The 21,277-nt window shown below is 36.4% G+C and overlaps 1 protein-coding gene and 1 long non-coding RNA gene across 5 annotated transcripts in view; one reads left to right on the plus strand and one right to left on the minus strand.

The window, feature by feature from the left end:
• The first annotated feature begins 249 nt into the window (after positions 1-249).
• On the plus strand, positions 250-10,565 carry LOC118767981. The gene is made up of 2 exons (XR_005003900.1): positions 250-774; positions 9,792-10,565. It is a non-coding gene; the product is annotated as an uncharacterized LOC118767981 (long non-coding RNA).
• A 920-nt stretch (positions 10,566-11,485) lies between these two features.
• Positions 11,486-21,277, minus strand: part of LOC115224737 (septin-5) — a 122,617-nt gene continuing 112,825 nt past the window's right edge. For all 4 annotated transcript variants that reach the window (XM_029795617.2, XM_029795616.2, XM_029795615.2 and 1 more), the window contains one exon: positions 11,486-11,962. In XM_029795617.2, coding sequence (XP_029651477.2) covers positions 11,938-11,962 — 25 coding nt within the window. In that variant the 3' untranslated portion in view covers positions 11,486-11,937. The remainder of the gene's footprint in view (positions 11,963-21,277) is intronic.

Consider the following 21,277-nt stretch of genomic DNA (forward strand, 5'->3'; position numbering starts at 1 on the left):
TACTTTTGTAGAATACAGATTTATCATTCTTAAACAACAATGTTGTTGATAGTGACTTCGAAGTTTCGGCCAGCTACGCCATTGTCAAACTGTTGACAATTTTTTAGGTAGCTGAAACTTCAAAGTCACTATCAACAACATTGTTATTTAACCCTTTAGCATTCAGATTACCCTGTCAAATGTAAAGCCCATTTAATCACATTGTTTTAAATTAATTGTGCAGCATCTTGTAACTCTGAGATTTTGATGATGTCCCTGTTTATTTTTAGAATGACTTTGTAGGGTAGGTGTGAGAAGTCAGAGCTGGCTGGTTTGAGCATATAACAGGAAGACAATTTTGGCCTGATATGGCCGGTTTAAACACTAAAGGGTTAAAGAACAGTAAATATACGTTCGAATATGATGCATAAAACATCAATATATATATATACATATCCAGAGTAATTAAGAGATCTATTAATTAATAGGTTGTTAAAATTCCAACATTGCAGCAAATTCATTAGAGATATATCTGAGAAATTCACCAGTTCCAACAATGTAAAATTATGGGAAAGAATTTGGAGTTGATTAATGAATTGTCCGAAACAGTTTGCAAATTTCTTTCTTTTTTTTCTTTTTTTCTTTTTTTGTTAATTTGTTGTGCATGAAAAGAGTTGGTTCATTGATTCATTGAGACGAGAGTTTGTCTTTTTTCAACAAAAAAGAAAAAGGCCTGTATATATATGTATATACACACATATATATATATATATATATATATATATATACATACATGTTGGTCTTCCTGTGTGTATCCAATGTGTGAGTGTGTGTGTCTGTACATATAACGTATGTGTGTGTGTGTGTGTGTATGGGTATGTACATAGGTGTAGTATATATTCCTATTTATGTCTGTTAAATCTTTTTTCGCTGTTGATTGTTGCCACATACATAGCTTTTGTTTGTTTTTGTTGGATTTTTTAATTTTGTTTTTGTTTCTTGGGTTCACTAGAATAACAAATGCTTGTCTAGACAACTAATGTTCACAACTGATGATGATGATAATGTTGATGATGATGATGATGATGCTAAATTTTGTTGACCTGTAATAATAATGACAGAAATTAAAACAGATCAGAACTCACTGATCCCTCTTTATTTAGTTTTTTTTTTCTTTCTTTCTCTCTGTTTCAAAATTTACCATTTCAAGTTGTGCATTATGTAGACCTGTGGTTCTCACCCCCCCCCCCCGTGTAGTCCTTTGGTTCTTATTTTATCCTGCTGACCCTTCTTAGCCGTTCAATGTATATAAAGAAATCCTATCATATTTTTATAATCCAAATATTATTAGGAATTATATAAAAGCAATTATTAAAATAGCTTGTGTATTGTAGAAGTATAGAAGTATAACCTATTTATTGCTCATAAATTTTAACAACAAAGTCTTTTGTGGACCCTTAAAGGCTATATGGATCCTTGTTGAGAAACACTGTTATAAAACATAGCATATTCCATATTCAGGGATTAGGGATTATAAAATACAGAATACTCATTAATCGGGGATTAAGGATTATAAGGTATTAAAAAGGGGTGAAGACCCCTCTTTGGTCATGAATGGCCATGGATTGCACTGAGAAAGTTCCCCTTTGAGGTACAAGTCTGGGCAAGATCGTTTATGGAAGACCAGCAGTTGTCCATGCATACCAGCCTCCTCTCTCCATGCCACTGATGGTATCCAAGAGAATAGTGACGTCACAACTTAATTCTACAGCTGAGTGAGCTGGAGCAACGTGAAACGAAGTGTCTTGCTCATAAACACAACATATAGCCTAGCCCGGCAATCGAACTCACAACCTCATGATTGTGAGCCTGACACTCTAACAACTAAGCCATGTGCCTTATTCCTTAATCAAGCGGTTAAGTTATAAAGCAGTGGTTCTTATCCAATTGTTTTTTTTATCTATGGACCCCTTTTGTTCCTATTTCCCCCCTACTGGACCTCCATAGCCATTCGATGTATATTAAAGAAATACTACTGTATTAAATATAAGAAATTGTATTTAGAAAATTTCAATATTTTGTATAATGTAGAAATATAAGCTATTCATTGCAGATAAATCTTAGCAATAAAATCTCATGTGAGCCCCGCAAGGGCCATGTGGACCCTAGTTGAGAACCACTGATCTAATGTATAGAATACTCCGTAATCAAGGATTAGGGATTATAAAATACAGAATACCTATTAATCAGGGATTAGGTTTATACAGTATAGAATATTCCTTAATCAAGGGATTAGGGATTATAAAGCAGTGATTCTCAACCCCTTTTTGCCTATGGTTCCTCTTTAATTCCTATTTTACTCTACTGGACCCTCTTAGCCATTTGATGTATATGATTAAAAATCCTATTTATTATAATTAAATATTATTAGTAATTACATTTTAAAAAGAATCATTAAAATATTTTGTGTATTGGAGAAGTTTAACCAATTTATTGCACTACTCTTTCTCTCTCTTTTACTCTTTTACTTGTTTCAGTCATTTGACTGCGGCCATGCTGGAGCACCGCCTTTAGTCGAGCAAATCGACCCCGGGACTTATTCTTTGTAAGCCCAGTACTTATTCTATCGGTCTCTTTTGCCAAACCGCTAAGTTACGGAGACGTAAACACACCAGCATCGGTTGTCAAGCAATGCTAGGACAAACACAGACACACAAACATATACACACACATATATATATACGACAGGCTTCTTTCAGTTTCCGTCTACCAAATCCACTCACAAGGCTTTGGTCGGCCCGGGGCTATAGCAGAAGACACTAGCCCAAGATGCCACGCAGTGGGACTGAACCCAGAACCATGTGGTTGGTTAGCAAGCTACTTAACACACAGCCACTCCTGCACATAAATTTTTAAGCAACAAAATCTTCTAGGGACCCCCTTATGCCAAGGGTCAAATGGACCCTGGTTGAGAACCACTGGTCAAGAGTGTCTTCAGTTCCTGGAGATTAAAGTTTAGCAGTTGTGTGTTCAAGGGTAATATTGCTACAAATGGACCCTCAATTTTCAGGGAACTGAATAAAGACAGTCATGTCTGTCTCTACCTTCTTCCTTTCCAACTCCTACAGTCACCAGAAATTCAACCAGACCCCAATGTGAGCATTGTAGATCCAAAAGGCTGACTTTAACGGACAGACCTTTACCATGGGAAAGACAGACCCTCAATGTGGTCTGCAATGAAGGGGCATTTTTCACAAGAATTGGACCCAGTACAGCTAATGAACCAATCACTTGTTAGTTGTACAATGTTAACAAGCCACTGATGTCTAGGAGCCAATGTCTATATGGTTATTTGATCCACTAGAAATAGCAGCCAAGTTGTTTTCAAATCACTTCCTATTGTTCGTTCGTTCGACGGATGCTTGCTTACCAACAACATGGTTCTGGGTTCAGTCCCACAGCATGGCACCTTGGGCAAGTGTCTTCTGCTATAGCCTTGGACCGACCAAAGTCTTTGTGAGTGGATTTGGTAGATGGAAACTGAAAGAAGCCTGTCGTGTATATGTATATATATGTGTTTGTGTGTCTGTGTTTGTCCCCCCAACATTGCTTGACAACCGATGCTGGTGTGTTTACATCCCTGTAACTTAGCAGTTCGGCAAACAGACCGATAGAATAAGTACTAGGCTTAAAAAGAATAAGTCCTGGGGTCGATTTGCTCAACTAAAGGCAGTACTCCAGCATGGCCACAGTCAAATGACTGAAACAAGTAAAAGAGTAAGAGAGAGTAAAGAGTATTGTCTTAAATAAGACAGAAACCCATTATCTAATGCATTAGGGTCATTATGGCTGAAAGGTTTTTTATCATAAATCAGCTTGATCAAGGGTCAAACAGCCGACATCCAACAAGATCAATGAGACGTCATTAAGAGACAGGTCTTAGCTACAGATCGGCTTCAGTAGAGCAGGAGGGGTTCCAGGAACACCAGTTGGCATGGGTGTGGCCGATGCCAGTGTCGCTTGGCTGGCTTCTGTGCCAGTGGCATGTCAAAACACCTACAACATTCTCAGAGTGGTTGGCGTTAAGAAGGGCATCCATCTGTAGAAACCTTGGCAAATCAGATTGGAACCTGGTGCAGCCTCTCGGCTTGCTAGTCCACAGTCAAACCGTCCAACCCATGCCAGCATGGAAAGTGGACATTAAATAATGATGATGATGATATATATACATATACCAGAACGCCATGTTGGATCGTTAGCCCCTACACGCAATTTTTTTCTCTCCTTGTTTCTGTGTTTCTTTTCGGTGTATCTTTCTGTTGAAGAGTGTAGGCTCGAAATGTAAAAGACTTGTTTTATTTTTATTCCTGAGCGCCATACTAATACAATTGTTTGTTTGTACTCCACCTGCCTTCGTCTTTTGTTTATTTTCATAAACCTTCCCGTTATATATATATATATTATATATATATATATATGTATATATATATATAACACGTGGATAATGAAGAGAAAACTGGAGATTATTCACATCCAAATGTTTCTTTATTTAAAAGTTTTCTACACCACATACATCTTATGACCTACATGTGTTTCATTGTGGACAGCTGGCATCTAAACCAATTATCCGTCAAATATCTGAAAGACCACAATAAACAATAAATTAATTTAGATTGTTTGATATATATCGACCGCAGTGCGTAACTGGTACTTATTTAATCGACCTTGAAAAGATGAAAAGCAAAGTTGACCTCGGCGGAATTTGAACTCAGAACGTAGCAGTTGACGAAATACCTATTTCTTTACTACCCACAGAGAGGACAAGAGGACAAGCAAGGACAGACAAACGGATTTGGTAGTTAATTTATCGACCCTGAAAGGATGAAAGGCAAAGTCGATCTCGGCTGAATTTGAACTCAGAACGTAACGGCAGACGAAATACGGCTACGCATTTCGCCCGGCATGCTAACGTTTCTGCCAGCTCGCCGCCATTATGTACATATATATTATCGCCATTTTCATAACATTAAATTATTATACTTTATCATTTGAATAAAATAATTTTTGTTTTATTCAAATAAAAGTAGCCAAACTTATTCCTAAAAATATAGGTATACGTTTTGTGATTTTCGAAACAGTTGAACTGGTTCTACCATAAATAAATTTCACAACTGTTGAAATACACTCTTTATTTCAATTAATTTCAAAAAATAATGAAGAACACTGTAAAATAATCTTGTCATTATTAGGCCAATTTGAACGAGAAATTTTAATTCCTTTAAAATAGGAAAGTTTCTATTTTAGAGTTAAGAGCGAAATAAAGGCGGGTTATTGTCAGGATTTCAAAGAGAGATAACTCAGAGAAAACTATTTTGTAAGGGAGCTAACTCTCTTTTAAAATAGTTTTGTCTCGTGTTTTGTGGACGGCGAGGAATCAATAATTCTTTTTAATATTGGCTATACTAAAGTTTGATCCTATCACAAAGTTTGGAATTTGAAGGAAAGATGTTAATCGACTCCAGTACTTGACTACTACATTATTTTATCGACCTTAAGTGTTACTCAACCGTCTTAAAAAATAGGAAAGACACAAGAAGCTCTAAACAGACGTTTCCAGGAGAGAAAAAGATGGTTCGGTGGTCGTCGAAACCCTTTTGGTGTTGGGTCTGTCCAGTGGAAGATGATTCATTGCTAGACAAACCCACCGTTATCAACAACAAGCATCCATGAGGTTGTTCAGTCATGCTAGAAATAGTAGCTCGAGCCTTTAAGAACTCTACGGCTGCCCATTCGCAGGTGAGGACGACCAGGTAAGACGATCCATGCTTTTACTAATTGTTTTAAATAACTGTGTAGTCCAAGGTAGATATGGACACTCTCTGCCTTTCCACCCTCGACCCATAAAGACATTGAGGTTGTGAGAGCTGGAGGGAGAGAGGGCTACACCAATACACAGCTGGTACTTATTGCCAGAGCAATGGGAAATGAAGGGCCTTTCTCGAGGACACAGTATACTGTTCGTCTAGGAATCGAACTTATAACCTTCTCATCCTGAGCTCAACACCTTAACCACGAGGTCAGGTACCTTCAGTGTCTTTAACAAAACGCATTAAATAAATACAATTCTGAATATACTTAAGTTTGAATAAAAGTCAGGATGGTCATAGCTGGAATGTCTTTGATCAAAAAGATAAAAGGCTAAGTCAACCTCAGCAACATTTAATCTGTTGTCCCGCAGTTTCGACCATCACAGCACTTCGTACTTAGTAGTATGTTTATAAGCCATTAAGGGCGGCGAACTGGCAGAATGGTTAGCTGTATTTCGTCTAATGTTACGTGTTCTGAGTTCAAATTCCGCCGAGGTCGACTTTGCCTTTCATCCTTTCGGGGTCGATTAAATAAGTACCAGTTACGCACAGGGGTCGATATAATCGCCTTAATCCCTTTGTCTGTCCTTGTTTGTCCTCTCTGTGTTTAGCCCCTTGTGGGTAGTAAAGAAATAAGTATGTTTATATGGTGCTTATTCCTCTTGTGGAGGCGCATGGCTCAGTGGTTAGAGCGTCGGGCTCGCAATCGAGAGGTTGTAAGTTTGATTCCCAGACCAGGCTGTGCTGTGTTCTTGAGCAAAACACTTTATTTCACGTTGCTCCCATTCACTCAGCTGTAGAAATGAGTTGTGAAGTCACTGGTGCCGAGCATTATTAACCATTGCCTTTTCCTAAGATAACGTCAGTGGTATGGAGAGGTGAGGCTGGTATGCATGGGTGACCACTGGTCTTCCATGAACAACCTTGTATTCTGGAGGGGAACTTTCTAGGTGCAATCCCATGGTCATTTGTGACCAAAGGGGGTCTTTACCCTTTACCCTTTACTCCTCTTGAATCCCCCAGATATATCATTATGGATGGTCATAACTGGAATGTCTTTGATCAAAAAGGTAAATGGCTAAGTAAAACTCAGCAACATTTGAACATACAAAAAGCATTTAAGCTGTTGCTCAACAGTTTCCGCCATCACAGCCCTTGTATGCAGTGGTATATTTATGCGGTATTTATCCCTCCTGGGTCACACAGATCATTATCAGTTTTAGTCTCGGTTAGTCTTCTTGCGTTCAACAGACACAACCTGTTTACTCCTCCTGAGTCAGTAGATACTCCTGGTTACTAATTATAACTCTCCTTGGGGTCCATAGCCATCCCTTTTTTACTCCTCCCATGTACCACATATATATTCCTCTTTTACTCCTTATTTCTTCTCCTTGATCCCACATACTCCTTATTTACATTTTGTTACTCATTCCTGGCCCCATAGATGCTCCTTTTTTACCACTTTACTCCTGGTTTACCAATTTCTACTCTTCTCCAGTTCCACAGATGTCCCTTTATTACTCCTTGTTACTCTCCCATCTCCCACAGATGTTCCCTTCTCACTACTGGTCTTCCATAAACAACCTTACCCGGACTTGTTTCTCAGAGGGGAACTTTCTAGGTACAATCCCATGGTCGTTCATGACTGAGGGGGTTCTTTCCCCTTATACTATCTTTGCAGTATGTGTGTGTGTGTACATGAAGGTGCATGGCTCAGTCACTTTTGCTGAACTGCTAAGTTACAGGAACATAAGCACACCAACACCAGTTGTCAAGCAATTGTGAGGGACAAACAGACACACACACAAGTATATATATATATATATATATATATATATATATATATACACACACACACACACACACACATATATTTGATGGGCTTCTTTCAGTTTCCTTCTACCAAATCCACTCACAAAGCTTTGTCCAGTTCAAGGCTATATTAGAAACACTTGCCCAAGGTTCCACTCTGTGGGAATGAACCCAGAACCATGTTGTTGGGAAGCAAACTTCTTACCCCATAGAAATGCCTGTGCTTGTTTACAAAATATAAATATAAACACATATATAAACAAGAGCACTGAGCAACACCAATGTCAATCTCAACGATTAGCCAGAGATGAGTTTTAAAATGAGAAGATCTGAAATAAACTCGATTGTTCTCACAAATGAGAATACTAAAAATGAACCTGACCACTCTTTACTCTTTTACATGTTTCAGTCATTTGAATGCGGCCATGCTGGAGCACCACCTTTAGTGAGCAAATCGACCCCGGGACTTATTCTTTGTAAGCCCAGTACTTATTGTATTGGTCTCTTTTGCCGAACTGCTAAGTAAAGGGGACGTAAACACACCAGCATCGGTTGTCAAGCAATGCAAGGGGTACAAACACAGACACACAAATACATACACATACATATATATATATATATATACATATATACGATAGGCTTCTTTCAGTTTCTGTCTACCAAATCCACTCACAAGGCATTGGTCGGCCCGAGGCTATAGCAGAAGACACTTGAGCAAGGTGCCACGCAGTGGGACTGAACCCGGAACCATGTGGTTGGTTAGCAAGTTACTTACCACACAGCCACTCTCAACAATTAAGTAAAAAAAACATGAAAAATAATCCAGAATCCTTGTCCGGTACTGGATCAATCCCAAAATCTAATCAGTTTGTGCCAGCCATGAGGCCGAACATCCCTGAAAGTTTCATCCTAATCCATCCAGTGGTTCTTGAGACAAACAAACAAACAAATACGACTGAAAACAATACCTCTGCCTTCGTTAAAGCGGAGGTTATAATTATATAAATAAATAAAACAAACACTTTTGATATCGTTTGATATATGTTTTTTTTTCATGTTTTAGAATTTTTTTCCCCTTTATTTATGAGTTATTTCCATCCATACATTAATTGTCAAAATTATAATTTACAGATAATAGTGATAAAAAAAAAATGACATTTTATCAAAAAAACCCAAAAGACAAACAAACAATTATATGTCCCTCTCTTACCAGAAAGTTGAACTAAGAACAAAAAAAAAATCAGTTAAAAATTAAAAAACCCCGATATATTTTTCTGATTTTTGTTATTGTGATTTCAGTAATATTTAGAAAAAAATGTTTTATATCTTTTAAATAATAATAATAATATTTTCTACTATAGGCACAAGGCCTGAAATTTATAGTAGGTGTTAGTCAATAACATTGACCCCCAGTGTGTAACTGGTACTTATTTCATCAACCCTGAATGGATGAAAGGCTAAGTAAACCTCGGCAGAATTTGAACTCAGGACATACAAGACAGACGAAATGCCATTAAACATTTTGTCCAGCACTTTAAAGATTGTTCCAGGTCACTGCCTTTATAATAATAATAATAATAATAATAATAATGATAATAATGATAATAATAATCCTTTCTACTATAGGCACAAGGCCTGAAATCTGGGGGTAGGGGGTTAGTTGATTACATTGATCCCACTGATACATGTTTCACTGACCCCCAAAAGGATGAAAGGCAAAGTCAACCCTGGCGGAATTTGAACTTAGAAACGTACAGACGGACGAAATGTTGCTGAGCATTTTGCCCGGTGTGTTAACGATTCTGCCAGCTTGCCGCCCTAATGACAATAATAATAATAATAATGATAATAATAATAATTTGTAGTTTTGTTTAAAAAAATATAAAAAATAAAAAAAATAACAGGAAGAACCACGCTAATGAGACTAATTTGTTTTTATCGTTTGTGTCTACAGATCATTCATTCGGTCTTTCTCTCATAAAGCTTGTCTAATGGGGGAGGGGTGGGGGGAGATAGAGAGTAATAAATGAATAAATAGATAGACAGATAGATAGATAAAATTTGATTACATAGATGTATTTACGTATGCACGTGTCTATATATATATATATATATATATATATATATAGATAGATATTAATTATATGTTGCTTTTTATTTTTTAACGAACAGGAGAAAAAATGTACTCAATACCACAGTTGAGTGTAACAGTTTACTGAGTCTGCTCAGTCAAAAGGCCTGTTACTCTGGAGTTTCCCCACCTGTTGGTTTCTCAGGTAGGAATTTCATGACAGTCTAATTAATACTGGCCAATGATTCAAGAACATTGCCAGGGAAAACCCCAGAGAAACAGGCCAACAGCTCAGCATTTATATATCATATATATATATATATATATAATATATATATATGTGTGTATGTATATATATGTATGTATATATATGTATGTATGTATGTATTTATATATAGTATTGTGTTGAACATGCACGCTTATGTAAGAAACGTGTAGAATCTGTTATGATTGTATATGAAGAAATATTCCTGTTTATCCACATACATATATACATACATGTATATATATATATATATATATATATATATATATATATATATATTTATATCAGGTAAAGCCCCAGTCTGAGAGTAGAAATTGCTAGCTGGAGAATCATAAAGATATATATATATATAATATATATATATATATATATATATATATATATATATATATATATATATGTATGTGTGTATAAAATCAATGGTGTAAAATATTAAAGCCCTCACTTCTCCTGCATGCTTGATATTTTCTCACTGAATATCAGTTTCTCTATTGGAACAACAGCGACACCAATTGGAATATTTGAAATGAACCGAAGGATTGAGCAAGAGGAGAGAACTGATATTGGTAAATAATAATAATAATAATAATATTAGTAATAATAATAATGGTTTCAAACATGGATGCAATTCCTTGCATTTTGATGGTGGTGTTGGTGGTGCCACTGGTGGAGTATTGTTGATTAAATCTTATTTTCAGTACTTGGCTGGTCTTTTAATTTGAGCCAGTGGCCCCCACCCACTTGAGGATAAAAGGCAAAAATGACTGCGGTGGGATTTGAACTTGGAAATGTGAAGTATTTCAGTGGTGTCTTACATCCACAATAATAATAATAATAATCTTTTCTTCTATAGGCACAAGCCCTGAAATTTTTTTTGGGGAAGGGGTCTAGTCAATTACATGAACCCCAGTACTCAACTGGTACTTATTTTATTGATCCTGGGAGATGAAATGCTGCTAAGGATTTCATTCCAGCGTGCTAACGATTCTGCCAGCTCACCACCTTAATAATAATAATAATAATAATCCTTTCTACTAAAGGCACAAAGCCTGAAATCGTGGGGGAGGGGACTAGTTGATTACATCGACCCCACTGTTTCACTAGCATTTAATTCATCAACCCCAAAAGAATAAAAATCAAAGTCGACTTCGGTGGAATTTGAACTCAGAACATAGACGGACAAAATGTCGCTAAGCATTTTGCCCGGTGTGCTAACGATTCTGCCAGCTCGCCACCTTAATAATAATAATAATAATAATAATAATAATAACAATAATTTTTTCTAATTATAGCAAAAGGCCAGAAATTTGAAGGGAAGGGGGAAAATTGATTTCACCCAACCCCAGAATTTGGCTGGTACATTATTTTTTCGATCCCACCCCCAAAATAAGGATAGTAGTAGTATTTGTAGTAGTAGTAGTAGTAGTAGTAGTAGTAGTAAAGAAGACTGAAAAGATTAGGGAGTTTGAAAGGGGGTCATTTTTTTTTTTCTATATCCCTTTCCATGTTTTTATTGTTAAGTTTTGATATTCAGTTCGGACTTGCTCTCATGCATGCAGGCAAACATGCAGACACGCACGTAGATACACAGACATGCATGCACACGCACACACACACACACACACATATACACACACTGATGCAACATATATACTTAGAGAGAGATGTTTCTTTCCTCAGTTGTCTGCTCTTGTGTCGCAGATGACTAAAGTTCGATACGCCGGTGCACACAGTTATGCATAAAGCATATTAAGTGCGTATATGTTTATGCATTTATCTGTATGTGAGTGCATCTGCATGTATGTGCATGTGTGTGTGTGTGTGTGCATGCGTATGCTGCTCTCCTCTTTGGTCCGCCATTAACACCACCACATCTCACGCGCTGCTTTCGATATGGTTGTTGTTGCTGTTGTTTTTCGTCTCTAGTTGAGCCTGCATCTTTGTTAACATAGCTTGCATCCGTTGTATCTGTAAAGAGTCAACGGAGAAAAAGAGAGAAAAAAAGGGTTTTCTTTTAGTAAAATAATTCTTTAATAATTTACAGCATGAAAGATACATATTAGCTAATTAAAGAAAAAAAAACACACACAAAAAAAAATAAATAAACTGTCAACTTCACTTAATCATTTCTTATTTGATGTCAAAATTTTCATCACGCTTTCTGCAACCTGGTCACTGACACAATTTCACAGCAATTGGTCTGAGATGAGGCTGTTGGTCAGTGTACACATACACCTCAAAAGTAAATAGACACTGCTCATTAGTACGATGCCCCAAGAGGAGTCAATCATTAAAAACTACACAAGCCAGGTCTTCTAAATACTAGATTAAGTATTTTAAAGCATCAAATGATATTATTTTGTTTAGAAATAAATCTTGCAAAAATGGCGGCATCTATTTATTTTTAAGGTGTCTGGGTATACACAGGCTTCAGGGTTCTGAATATATTTTGTCTCCTTCTCATCTCCATGGTTCAGTGATTCTGGCAGAAGGTCAGTTCATTTGGCTTTTGGTTGAAATTCACATCCCCTCTCTTCCTCCCTTTTCTCAGAGTAAGGGTTGTTGGGGGGGGATGAGGGCTCCTTTAGCATTATACTTGCACAGCAGAATCAGGTTTCCAATTTTGGCGCAAGGCCAGCAATTTTGAAAGGTAACAGAGGGCAAGTCGATTACATTGACCCCAGACATCTCTGAAATCCTTTCATTGTTTTTGTCCTGTTTTTTACCCTCTTCTCTCTCCATCTCACGCCCTCGCCCCCCAATAAGCACTTACCATATTTAATGGCACATAAGACACACATGTCCTTTTTTTTTTTTTAAAGGGTCAAAACACACCCTGGGCCCTGTATTTGAAGTTGAGCCTCCCATATATTTTAATGCAGTAAAAACATTTTTCCCTAAATCTGCATTGCTGAAACTGGGGTGTGCTTTATATGCCTGGGCATCTTCTTATGTCAGCAAAAACAGTTTTGGTTTGGCTAAGACAATCACCAGAAGTCGTAATCAATAACAAATAACATTTCAAATTCATTTGTACTTTTGTATTTGATAAAAAATGTCAAATATATATGTATATATTTTATTTGTGGATTAACAGGGTGACCAATGGTTTCATGTAAAAAAAGGTCTCCACAATTATTCAAGTGATTCACTAGGGAATGTTGATACTTGTTTCCATTTTGGATGAGGATGCCTAAATAGAGTTGAGTAGCAACATACATTATTGGATCACTTGAATAATTGTGGAGACCTTTTCCACATGAAACCATTGGTAACCCTGTTAATCCACAAATAATGAATATTTATCCACTAATGAGTGTTGAAAATTCATTCTCACTGTTCAACACTAGAATATATATATATATATATATATATACACATCCATCCATCCATGCATATACACACATATTTGTGCACCATATTCAAATAATATGTGTGTGTGGCTGTGTAAATGTTTACATTGTGCACTGAGCTATAAACGGTGATGGTTGGTGATATTTTTCCTGTAAACAAATCATCTGCAAGCTCTGCACTTTCAAATATGAGTGGAATAAATTGTCCATTAATTTTAAAAAAACGGGTAAAGGTTAGTGACAAGTAGAACATCCAGCTGCAAAACAAAGTAATCATCTAACCCATGCTAGCATAGAAACATAGGTATAAAGTTAATCGTGATTATTTAACCTCCATTTTCCATGCTGATACACACACACACACTCACACACACAATACACACATATATATATTATATATATAAAAATAGTAATGCAATACGAGAGTATTGCTTTCCAGTAAAGAATAGCCCGTGAGGGAAAATTATACATAGAAGTAAATATATGCTATTTTCCAGTAAATATTGGTACTTCGTTGTACCATATATTTACTTCTATATATATTATATATATATGTATATTAATATATTATATATATAATATACACACACACACACACACACAGATATATATATATATGCACACACACACACACACACATGCATCGATAGATAGATATATAGGCACACTGTTAAAAAGTTCAGTCCCTCGTGTAGCTCCTTGAGCAAATTTCATCTCCTATAGCCCCAGGCTGACCAAAGCCTTCTAAGCAGATTTTGTAGATGGTAACTGAAAGAAGCCTATCTTTGTATATATGTGTGTGTGTGTGTTTATATTTGTGTGCTGTATGACGGTCACTATGTGTTGTGCTGTTGGTCACTGCTCTTGTGTTTGTGGATATGAGAGATATGAGTTCCTTCACCTGGAAAACAGGTAAAAGTTAGGAACAGGAGGAGAACACAGTTGTAAAACAATACCTTGATAATATATCCATCTAACTCATGCAAGCACAGAAAAATAGATGTTAAAATGAATGAACAAACAAACAGTATATAAAAGAATTCTCTTGAGACATTCATCAAAAGCCCTCTTGATGCTAATATCAGCTCTTGGAATGGACAGACGATCCAGTAGTAGAGAATGGTTCCGTTACAAATTATATTTGTTCCACAAACGATGTACAAGAATATTTGTAGACAATAGATGCAAACACAAATACTGGTTCCAAGTTTTGGCACAAGGCCAGAAAGTTTGGGTGAGGGATTTATTCAGTTTCCTTGACCTCCAAAAGCTCAACTTGTGTTTATTTTATTGACCACAAAATGAAGAAAGACAAAGTCAACTTCACCGGAATTTGAACTTAGAACGTAAAAGTAGTCAAAATGCTGTTAACAATTTTACTGGCTTATTGCCTCTGCAAACACATTTATGAACACCAATCACACTGTAGTTTACTGCATATATATATATATATATATATATATATATATATATATACATACATACATGAGTAAGCACAAATGCAAAACAAAAATAGTACTTGAATACCGAAGGCAGAGCAATATACTTTTTTTTATTATAGCTGCAAAAACATCACAAAAAAATAAAAATATTACTCAGTTTCACGCTCTCATTCATTGGGCAGTTGTGATACAGAATCTGTATCATAACTACCTGATGAACAGGAATGTGAAACTCTGAGTAGCACGTTTTTTTGTGATGTTTTTTGCAGCTTTTATGAAAAAAGTATATATATATTATTATTATTATTATTATTATTATTATTCAAAACAGTTTGATTTGGATTTTATGCAACTTCAAGTTTTGAAGCCCCTAATGGGGCCTCCCCTCAGGTTGAGAATCTAAATCAAACTTTGTTGAATAATATACGTAACTCCCAATAAATGTGTTGAGTGCCCTTTCTTTCATTTGTCCACTCACTCATATATATACACACACACATATATATATATAGAGAGAGAGATACATACATACTCGCACATATAAATGAATGTATTTTATTCGTGCACCAAAGCACCCACACACATACACTCAAATCGATATATATGCGATGCTCAGAGTTCCACATTCAAAGTAGCCTCACCATATTCCTATGAACTGGTAACAAAAAGAATATATACAGTCATATATTCTTTGAGGTAATTTATTGTAAGTACAGAGTAAACGACCTCTTCATTTACTGTATCCACAACGGTAAGAAACCCAAACAAACCCCATTTAATAACATCTGTTTGTATATATAATGTGTGGAGGCGCAATGGCCTGGTGGTTAGGGCAGCAGACTCGCGGTCGTAGGATTGCGGTTTTGATTCCCCGACCGGGCGTTGTGAGTGTTTATTGAGAGAAAACACCTAAAGCTCCATGAGGCTCCGGTAGGAGGTGGTGGCCATCCCTGCTGTACTCTTTCGCCACAACTTTCTCTCACTCTTTCTTCCGTTGGCCTGCTCACTTAGCCAGTGGGGTGGCGTCATTTGAAGGCTAAAATAATGCGAAGCGCATTGTGACCAGCGATGTGTAGCAACACCTGATGGCCTGGTCAGTCACAGTGATATATATAATGTAACTACACTGTGCTGTTGGTGATTTCTTTTCCTTCTTTGGACTTTTCCCTTTCTCCTTTCCAACAATGAGCTATGCTTGAAATGTCAGAAATACTCTCTTTTTACAGAACGTCAAACTAATCTGTTCCTTGTACACATCCTCGTTGTCTGTTGTTGTTAATTTTATTGTTCATTTATTTAAATTGACTATATAAGTATATATAAGAAATTTGTTTTATTCTGCATGGGGAGTAATATAGGAAAAAGAAGTTGAAAATACACTCGGAGTCTTTCAGATGGTTTATTGTTAAAGGTTTAACTGGTTTCACAGATTTTTCTGATTTTCAAGAGTTGATTGAGATAGAAAGATGGGGGAAGTGGTAGCAAGGAAGGCTATGCCACAACTGTCCAGCTTACTTTTAGTTCAGTACATGTTTATTGTACTCTTACAAGAAAAGGAGTGACAGTGATTTTGAAATATTGGCCTACTGGTCTTCATTGGACAGTCTGATGAAGGCTGAGCAGGTTGAAACGTTGAAGTCACTAAAAACACTATTCTTGTTAAAGAATTATATATTTTCGGTATGTGGTAAGGCAATTCGTTGCTAAACCCTTTATTGCTTAGTATATATATATATATATATATATATATATATGTGGAGGCGCAATGGCCTAGTGGTTAGGGCAGCGGACTCGTGGTCGTAGGATCGTGGTTTCGATTCCCAGACTGGGCGTTGTGAGTGTTTATTGAGCGAAAACACCTAAAAGCTCCACGAGGCTCCGGCAGGGGGTGGTGGCAATCCCTGCTGTACTCTTTCGCCACAACTTTCTTTCACTCTTTCTTCTGTTGGCCTGCTCGCTTAGCCAGCAGGGTGGCGTCATTTGAAGGCTAAAACAATGCGAAGCGCATTGTGACCAGCGATGTGTAACAACATCTGATGGCCTGGTCGGTCATGGTGATCACGGTGATATATATATGTATATATAAAATTTAGAGGACTGACTACTAAAAAATGGACAGCCTATATGCTAGACATAGACGTCAAAATCACCATTTTCCACGAAGAATGTTTTCTTGAGAACACATTCTTCGTGGAAAATGGCAATTTTGACATCTATATCTAGCATATAGGCTGTTAATTTTTTTAGTGGTCAGTCCTCTAAATTTTGTATGTAAAAAATTTTTAATCTTAGGATTTAAAAAAAAAATATGCTAGGCCACTGGTTTTAATTGATTAATATCAATTTCTACCCTTATTTAATTTTAAATTTATATATATATATATTGTAAGATATAGTGTATATTTATATTTATATCTATTTATATTTATTTATTTATATCCTCTTATAATGATTGTTCTTATTGTATTGTATTACTCATTCATGTACGCTGCTGTTTTGTTATATATTTTTATGTTTAACCCTAATGTTCTTATGTAGTGGTTTAATAAAGTATGTGATTGGGTATTATCTGGTAGTTGATGAATGATTTAGATGTATTTCTCTATTTTCTTATTTTGTATATATATGTGTGTGTGTGTGTGTGTGTGTGTGTGTGTATTTAATACAGTTATTTGAGAAGGAAAATAAAGAGAAATTAAGTCTGAAAGTCACAGGAGACCCACAAGTCAACAGTTCAAACAGTAACAACAGAAAATGTAGATTCACTAGCATTCAATAGAATAACTAACAGAAACATAGCAGAATTACTTCAGGTACCGAAGAGAGACATGCTTAAAGATGGAATGAGACAAAGACAGGAAACAATAAAAACAAAAAAAATAAATGAATAAATAAATAAAAAGGAAGAAAAACAAAAAACAGAGCAGAGAAGAATGGAGTCCCATTCCTTATGTGAGGTTTATAAAAAGCTTAATAGTAACCAAGTTTTAAACTGATGCCGTGGAAGTCTGTCAGTGATAATAACAAGATAACTTGAAACGGAGAATGTAGCCGAGTGCTACTTATGAAGAATGATACCAGTAATATGCACTGATTCCACTCATTAGCACATACATACATACATACATGACATACATGCATACATGCATACATGCATACATACATACATACATACATACATACATACATACATACATACATAATAATAATAATAATAATAATAGGAAGTATAACTCCAAACTTACAGGGAAAAATTCAATTCAGTATTAAATCAAATTTCACAATATAAATATATATTATAATTATTATAATATTAAGACTTTATATTGAATTACATAATAGTGGTTTTTCTCAAATCAATATATATATATATGTATATATATTCTATAGATAAGAAAGTAAATTTTGGACACAATATAGCTGAAAGGATTGGGTATTTTACCCATATAAAATGGAAAAAGTTGCCAGCAGACAGCTACAGGACTTGAAGCTATATTCCTCACATGCTGACTTGAGTACTCTACCATTAAGCTAAACAACCCACTGACCACAATCACTGTCGATTTCAACTCTAAATAATTATAGCTTTTGGAATGCAACAACATTTTATAAACAAACTTTGAAAGTGTTGAATGTGTTTAGTATTTTACAGACAAGAAAGTAATATTTCAAATGCAGTATAGCTGTGAAAACAGCAGAATAATTGGGTATTTCACACTTATCAAATAAAAAAAAGTTGCCAGCAGATGGCTGCAAGACTCGAACCTGTATCCCTCAGATACTGGCTTGAGTACCACATTAAGCTAGTTGTAATAAGCTGGTGAATTCCCAGACAGCATTTATATTTTTAATGTTGTGGACACAGCCAGACTGAATGGTGTTGAAACCATAATGATATCTGATTGGGCAGCTGACGATGGGGATAAAGATATATTATGCCCAATTGTGAATTCCTTATATCTTACACTCAATATTCTGAGTTGTCCTTCATTCTTGTAAAGTGGAAAGTGTTTCTGGATTCATAGTTTATGATGAGGATCTCTTTGGTATTCTTTGGTTTTCTTCAAAGGTAATCTAATTAGTCTTGGTGGCTAATTTTGGAAGACTCATTGACACACACACACACACATAGTTAATCAGATATATTCAATGAGAATACAGTATACTGAATTTCAAATAAGTGCCCTTAGTAGGGAAATGTCTAAAACCTTAAAGGTATTTAGAGATTTAAAGATTTAATAAGAGTGATTATATATCTTAGAGTAAGAGCAAGGAAAATTACATAAAAAAAAAATCACATATAAATAATATTGTATTAATAGATAAATACATAAAGTATCATCATCATCATCATCATCATCATTTAGCGTCCATTTTCCATGCTAGCATGGGTTGGACAGTTCAACTGGGGTCTGGGAAGCCAGAAGGTTGCACCAGGCCCAGTCTGATCTGGCAATGTTTCTACGGCTGGATGCCCTTCCTAATACCAACCACTCTGTATGATTATTTAAAATATTTGAGATATCTTACGATTGTTTCATGAATGTATTACCCTTCAAATGAAATCCAAAATTGATGATGATTATTAGGTAATACATCCACTCATCAGAGAAAAGGATGAATTTCCATGTATTCAATCGAATGAGAGAGATGTTATTTAAAAACGTATGCTAAAGATATTGTTTAAAAAAGTTACTGGTATAGATGTGCATCATCATCATCATCGTTTAACATCCGCTTCATGGGTTGGACAATTTGACTGAGGACTGGTGAACCAGATGGCTGCACCAGGCTCAAATCTTGATCTGGCAGAGTTTCTACAGCTGGATGCCCTTCCTAACACCAACCACTCCGAGAGTGTAGTGGGTGCTTTTACGTGCCAATGGCATGAGGGCCAGTCAGGCAGTACTGGCAACGACCACGCTCAAATGGTGTTTTTCCATGCCACCTGCACAGGAGACAGTCCAGTGGTACTGGCAACGACCTCGCTCGAATGTTTTTTCACATGCCAGTAAGGTGATGCTGGTAACGATCACGCTTGAATGGTACTTTTTACGTGCCCCCCTGTATTGCTGAGTCTTATTTCTTTATTGCCCACAAGGGGACAAACAAGGACAGACAAAGGGATTAGGTCAATTACATCAACCCCAGTGCATAACTGGTACTTAATTTATTGACCTCAAATGGATGAAAGGCAAAGTCGACCTCGGTGGAATTTGAACTCAGAACGTAGCAGCAGATGAAATACCACTTTATTGCTGAGTCTTACTAATGTACTAGCTAATGTATTGATTAATTAATAAGTCACTGAGTATTCAAATCACTCTGAGAGCAATTCAGTATAATTCCTAAATTATAGGTGCAGGCATGGCTGTGTGGTAAGAAGCATGCTTCCCAACTATAGGGTTCCGGGTTCAGTCCCACTGCATGGCAATTTGGCCAAGTGTCTTCTGTTATAGTCCTGGGCCAACATAACCTTGTGAGAGGATTTTTCGTTGACGGAAACTGAAAGAAGCCCGTCGTGTGTGTGTATGTTTATATATATATAGGCGCAGGAGTGGCTGTGTAGTAAGAAGCTTGCTTCCCAACCACATGGTTCCGGGTTCAGTCCTACTGCATGGCACTGTGGGCAAGTGTCTTCTACTATAGCCTTGTGTCGGCCAAAGCCTTGTGAGTGGATTTGGTAGAAAGAAACTGAAAGAAGCCTGTTGTGTGTATGTATGTATATATATTTGTGTTTGTGTTTGCTCATCCACCCCACACACACCTATCGCTTAACAACCGATGCTAGTGTGTTTATGTCCCCGTAACTTAGCGGTTCGGCAAAAGAGAATAAGTACTAGGCTTACAAAGAATAAGTCCTGGGGGTGGGGGGCGATTTCTTTGACTATGAAAAAACCCTTAAAGGCAATGCTCCAGCATGGCTGGAGTCAAATGACTGAAACAAGTAAAAGATTAAAAGAATATGGGAGATGCAACTGTCACTAGTTTTAAATGAGTTTCTGTCAAAGATTTTCCTTTTGTTGAGAGTTGACTGGCAAATGCTTCCCTGTTAAGGCGACAAACTGCTCACCTAACACACACACACACACACACACACACACACAATACGCATCTAACTCATGTCCACACACTCAGTCATGTACATAGACACACACACACACACACACATACACACAACACCAGTGAAATACTACCAGAGATTAGTCCCTGTTGGTTCAGTAATAAAAGTTGTGTGTTTCTCGGTTGATGATTGCCAAAACTGCAATTGACAGATGCAGAAGATGACTGCAGCAGTTTGGTTTTATGCTTTTATGAACAGAAAACGTATTAGAAACAACAAGGTTGGTGAATGTGTGTGTGTGTCGTAGCAGTAGTAGTAGTTGTGTGTATGTATCTATGAATATATATATATGTGTGTGTGTGTTTGGTGTGTATAATATATATATATATATATATATATAATGTATAGATTTATGTATATCTAG

This window comes from Octopus sinensis, linkage group LG26 (genome assembly GCF_006345805.1).
Source record: "Octopus sinensis linkage group LG26, ASM634580v1, whole genome shotgun sequence".
Lineage (NCBI taxonomy): Eukaryota > Metazoa > Mollusca > Cephalopoda > Octopoda > Octopodidae > Octopus > Octopus sinensis.